The 5,500-nt window shown below is 36.7% G+C and overlaps 1 gene segment (V, D, J or C); it reads right to left on the reverse strand.

Annotated features, from left to right (window-relative positions):
• Positions 1-213: 213 nt before the first annotated feature.
• LOC100944603 lies at positions 214-836 on the reverse strand. The segment is given in 2 exon segments: positions 214-629; positions 788-836. Coding segments are annotated over 2 exon segments (465 nt in total).
• Between the last annotated feature and the right edge of the window lie 4,664 nt (positions 837-5,500).

The following is a 5,500-nucleotide window of genomic DNA, read 5'->3' on the forward strand; positions in this document are numbered from 1 at the left end:
CCAGCTCAATCTAATAGCCAAAAGGCAAGTTGCTTCTTGTGATTGTTCTTTCTCTTCACTAACCAAAACTTTTGTATGTCCAACCTCGGTCCAAAGATTCAGTGACAGAACGTTTTGATGAATGATAATTCTGGAAATGGTCTATAAATTTAAAGGAGTGTTTTCTTAAGGTGAATCTTTCCCCTCCTACCCTGCACCTGTGTTGTCACAGGCCTAGTCACTTCCTGTCTGTGATGATAATTCCCTGCTGCAGTCCTGACAGCAGGTGGATGTCACAGGCAGACACCTGGAGTTTTTGTACAGCTGCCTCCAACAATCCTCCCACTGTGGGCCACTCAGTGCACAGAAATACATTGCTGAATCCCCCAGTTGTGAAGCTGAGATGGCAAGGGTGATGGATTTGCTGGCCTTCTGGAAATTCAGTGAGTAGCGACCTTCTGTTTCATTTTTCTGGCTATAGGAGCCCTGGCGAATAATGAGAATCATCTCCCCACTACTGGGTTGTTTGTACCAGAATAGATTGTAATTAGTATCACCAGTGTCATACGTGCATCCCAGAGTCACAGCCTCCTTCTCCTGCACTGAGATTGTTGATTGGATTTGAGTTACCTTCTGGGCAATACCAGATCCTGATGGAAAAAAGAATTAGAAGGTTTAGCGTTTGGTGGTGTGGGACAAAGAAATTCTATTTTTATAACCTGTTACCCCTCCTTCTGACATCTCCATAAGTCCATCCTATACCCCCTGTCCTTACATACAGAAGCATATTCCCACTGGTCAACCCTACCTAGCCACATTGAAGCTGTGACCACCTTCAGCAGGCTGCAGAGCAACATGTCTGTTTCTTCCTCTACAGGGAAAATACCTTCTTCAACAATTCCAGGGCTCTGCACTGTGAGGTGAACCTGACAGAGAGAGAGAGACGAGTCACTGGGCTCTGTGCTGCTGCTGCTCCCTTAGAGCAGGAAACAGAGGTTTCCTGGAGTAGCAAGTTGGTGTGTGTCATGTCAAACTGCTCCGTGTACTGGCTGAGAATCGCACCTACAGCAAGCTTCCTTTGGGATTAACAAACGCTTAATGTGATAACAATTAAATCAGAAATAACCTAGGTATTTTGAAAAGAAAACTATAATTCGATCAGCTACTATATTAAGTCAGTATATCTGTGACAGAACTGGGGGACAAGGACTCATTTTAAAATAATACATGTATATACAACTAGTATGTACTCATAACAACTAAAAGATTATTTAATTTTAACAAAGAAATGATAAAAATTCAAAAATACTACATTTTGTGGATTAGAGGGACAGGGTAAGATGTAGTAGTCAGGTATCCTCACATCTATGCATCCTGCTGTTTCTCCTGTTCCAATTTTAGTATATGTGCTGCCAAAGCAAGCACTTTGAGATAGAAAAGTGCTGAGATAGAAAAAAATCATGTTATGATAAAAAGGAAAAGTTATTTGGACTGATTTCTGCAGGCCTTTCAAATTCCTTGTTGATATACCAAAATTCCCCCTCACTTTCATTCTCTTTCCAGTTGCCTATCTTGGGCAAATCAGTATAAAAAACTAATCTCTCTTTGCTGAAGTTTAACAGGGAAGCCCTCAGACATTGGGTCCTATTATAAAGGTCTGCTTCACTTTTCTAAGTAGCTTTGACAATCCAGCTCTGTTCATAAAAGCTAGATTAAGTACCAGAGTTTGGTCTTTAAGTTATCAAATCTTCGAATTTATGTTTTTCCCATTACTTCAATTGGAACCCTAAATGAACCACAACCAGGCACTACATTGTCTATGCACAGCTCTGAATAGAATGTATCCTAGAAGACCCCATACATCTCCCCAGGAGATCTGATCATAGCAGTATTGATTGTGATAAACCTTTCTTTGTGAGTGAACCCCATGCCCTAGGGATATTACCCAAAACTTGGCAAACAATGAAAACTCATTGCCTATCATAGCCCACTCCTTAAACACATATAGTCGCCATAAAATATTCTTCCAGGCCACTTTCTTTAAGCATTTTCCCTGAAGTCTCTTGTAGTATTTTTATAGTTTCATGTATTAAGTTTAAATCTTTTATCCAGTGATAATCAATTTTTGTTAATGGTGAAAGGTGGGGGTCCAGCTTCAGTCTTCTACTGGTCACTAGCCAGTTCACCCAGCACCATTTGTTAAATAGGGACTCATTCCCCCAATTAATGCTTTTGATAGGATTGTCAAAGATCAAATGATGATAAGGGGCTGGGCTCCACTCTTGGTTTGCTATTCTGTTCCATACATCTACCTCTCTATTTTTGTACCAGTGCCATACTGTTTTGATCACTATAGATTCATAGCATAGCCTGAAGTCTGATGACATGATACCTCCTGATTTGGTTTTATTTCTGAGTAATGTACTGGCTATTCAATACAAGGTTTATTGTGATTCCATATAAAATACAGTACTATTTTTCTCAAGCTCTTTAAAGTATGACAATAGTGCTTTAATAGGGATTACATTAAATATGCAGATTGCTTTGGGTAATATGGTCATTTTAACAATGTTGATTCTTCTCAGCCATAAGCATGGTTTGTTTTTCCATTTGTTAACATCTTCAGCTATTTCTTTTCTCAGAGTTTCATAATACTCATTTTAGAGATCTTTCACATCCTTTGTTAGGTAAATATCCACATATTTCATCTTCTTTGGCACTACTGTAAAAGGCATAGAGTCCTTGACTATATTTTCATCTTGACTATTATTGGCGTATATAAAAGCTACTGATTTGTGAGTATTGATTTTATATCCTGAGACACTGCTGTATTCCTTGATCACTTCTAAGAATTTTGTGGTTGAGTCCCTGGGGTTTTCGAGGTATAGGCTCTTATTATCCATGAAGAGTGAGAGTTTGATCTCCTCTAACCCTATTTGAATACCCTTGATTGCCTTCCTTTGCCTGATTACAATGGCTAAGACTTCCATTGCTATGTTGAATAGCAATGGAGACAATGGGCATCCTTGTCTACTTCCAGATCTAAGGGGAAATGTTTTCAATTTTACTTCATTCACTATGATATTGGCTGTGGGTTTGCTGGTATCTATCAGTTTAAGAAATGGTCCTTCTAAGCCTATTTTCTTAAGTATTCTTATCATGAAAGGATGATGGATATTATCTTTTGTTTGTTTTTTTGTTTGTTTGTTTTGCAGTTTTGGGCCAGGCCAGGTTTGAACCCACCACCTCTGGTATATGAGGCTGGTGCCCTACTCCTTGAGCCACAGGTACCACCCAGTGCTGGATGTTATCAAAAGCTTTTTCTGCATCAATTAAGAGAATCATAAGGTCTTTTCTATTTTGTTTATGTAATGTATCATATTTACAGATTTATGTATGTTGAATCAACCTTGTAACCCTGGGATAAAACCAACTTGATCATGGTATATAAATTTTTGATGTGTTGTTGAATTCTGTTTCCTAGGATCTTATTGAATATTTTTGCATGGATATTCATTAATGATATTTGTCTATAATTTTCTTGCTTTGTGGGGTTCTTTCCTGGTTTGAGGATGAGGGTGATTTGCTTCATAGAATATGTTGGGAAGTATTCTTTCTTCTTCTATGTTTTGGAAAAGGTTATGTAATATAGGTACTAGTTCTTCTTTAAAGGTAGAATTGGTAGAATTTTAATGTGAAGCCATCTGGTCCCAGACTTTTCTTTTTTTGGTGATTCTGTATAGTTGATGCTATTTCAGTGCTTGAAATAAGTCTATTCAAAATTTCTAATTCTTTCTGGCCGAGTCTAGGAAAGTGGCATGCTTCCAGGTATTGATCCATTTCCTCCAGATTTTCATAATTCTGAGAATAGAGTTTTTCATAGTAATCATTGAAGATTTTTTGAATTTCTGAGGTGTCTGCTGTTGTTTCTTCTTTATTGTGACTTATTGGTGATACTAGGATTTTTACTTTTCTGTTTCTGGTTAGGTTAGCCAAAGGTTTAGCAATTTTGTTAATCTTTTCAAAAAACAAACCTTTTGATTAGATGATCTTCTAAATGATTCTTTCATTTCTGATTTCATTTAATTCTGCTCTAATTTTGGTTATTTCTTTTCTTCTGCTGGGTTTAGGGTTGGAATGTTCTTCCTTTTCCAGTTGCTTGAGATGTCCCATCAAGTTGTTGACATCTTCTCTTTCTGTTTTCTTGATGAAGGCTTCCAATGCTATAAATTTCTCTCTTAGGTCTGACTTTGAAGTATCCCACAAGTTTTAATAATTTGTGTCTTCATTATAATTTTGGTTTTTTTAATGAAATGATTGAAATTTGGTGATTTCCTTCTTAATCTCATCTTTGACCCAGCTATCATTCAGCATAAGGTTATTTAGTTTCCACAACTTTGTCTGAGTATAAAAATTCCTGTTGCTGTTGAGTTCAATTTTTATTCCATGATGGTCCGAGAAAATACAAGAAATAATTTCTATTCTTTTAAATTTTCTGATGTTAGACTTGTGTCCTGAGATATGATCAATTTTGGAGGATGATCTGTGGGCTGATGAGAAGAATGTATATTCAGTTTTATTAGGATGACATGTTCTGTAGATGTTTGTTAAATCCATTTGTTCTAGGGTCAAGTTTAAGTCTATTATTTCTTTGTTTAGTTTCTTCCCAGAGGATCTATCCATAACTGCCAAAGCGGTGTTACAGTCTCCAAGTATAATAGGGCAGGAAGATATCAAATTGTTCATATTTGTTAGGGTTTGCTTTATAAATTGAGGGACATTCTGGTAGTGCACATATATGTTAATTATTGGAGTCTCTTCATGTTGAGTGTTTCCTTTTTTTTTTTCAATTGAATTATCATTTATTTTTATTTTTTTTATTAAATGATAGCGCTATACATTAATGCAAACAGGGGGTACAGTGTAGTGTTTTCATATACACTTTTAAATACTTTCATCAAGCTGGTTCACATAAATTTCATGTCATTTTCATAGTCATTGTGTCAAAACACTTACATTCTATTTCTAGAAAAGTTCACTTGTACCCTTGTTAGACAGAAATATAGGTGATCTTTCCGGTTAACCTCCCACCACCCAGCCACCCTTCTTCCCTCCCCTTCCCCACCCCCTCCCCATATTCTTGGGCTAGAATTAAGTTGTTTCCTTCATTTAAGAAGTATATATTCGTTTCATAGAAGGCCTATGTACATTGGATACTTTTTCTTTTTCTGGAAAATGTTCTTCTTAGCAAAGTATCACAGGAATGGTTGAGTGTTTCCTTTAACAAATATGCAGTGTCCATCTTTATCATTCCTTATCTTTATGGGTTTAAAACCAATTGCATCTGCCAATAAAATTTCAACCCCTGCTTTTTTCTGATTTACATTTTCCTATATTATTGACATCCATCGCCACCCTGAGTCTTTTTTTTATCCTTTAAGGTAAGGTAAGATTCTTGTATACAGTAGCTATCTGGTCTGAGTTTTTGTACCCAGTCAGCCAACTTGCACCTCTTTAGAGC

This window comes from Otolemur garnettii, unplaced genomic scaffold (assembly GCF_000181295.1).
Source record: "Otolemur garnettii isolate 467f Iridium unplaced genomic scaffold, OtoGar3 scaffold00327, whole genome shotgun sequence".
Lineage (NCBI taxonomy): Eukaryota > Metazoa > Chordata > Mammalia > Primates > Galagidae > Otolemur > Otolemur garnettii.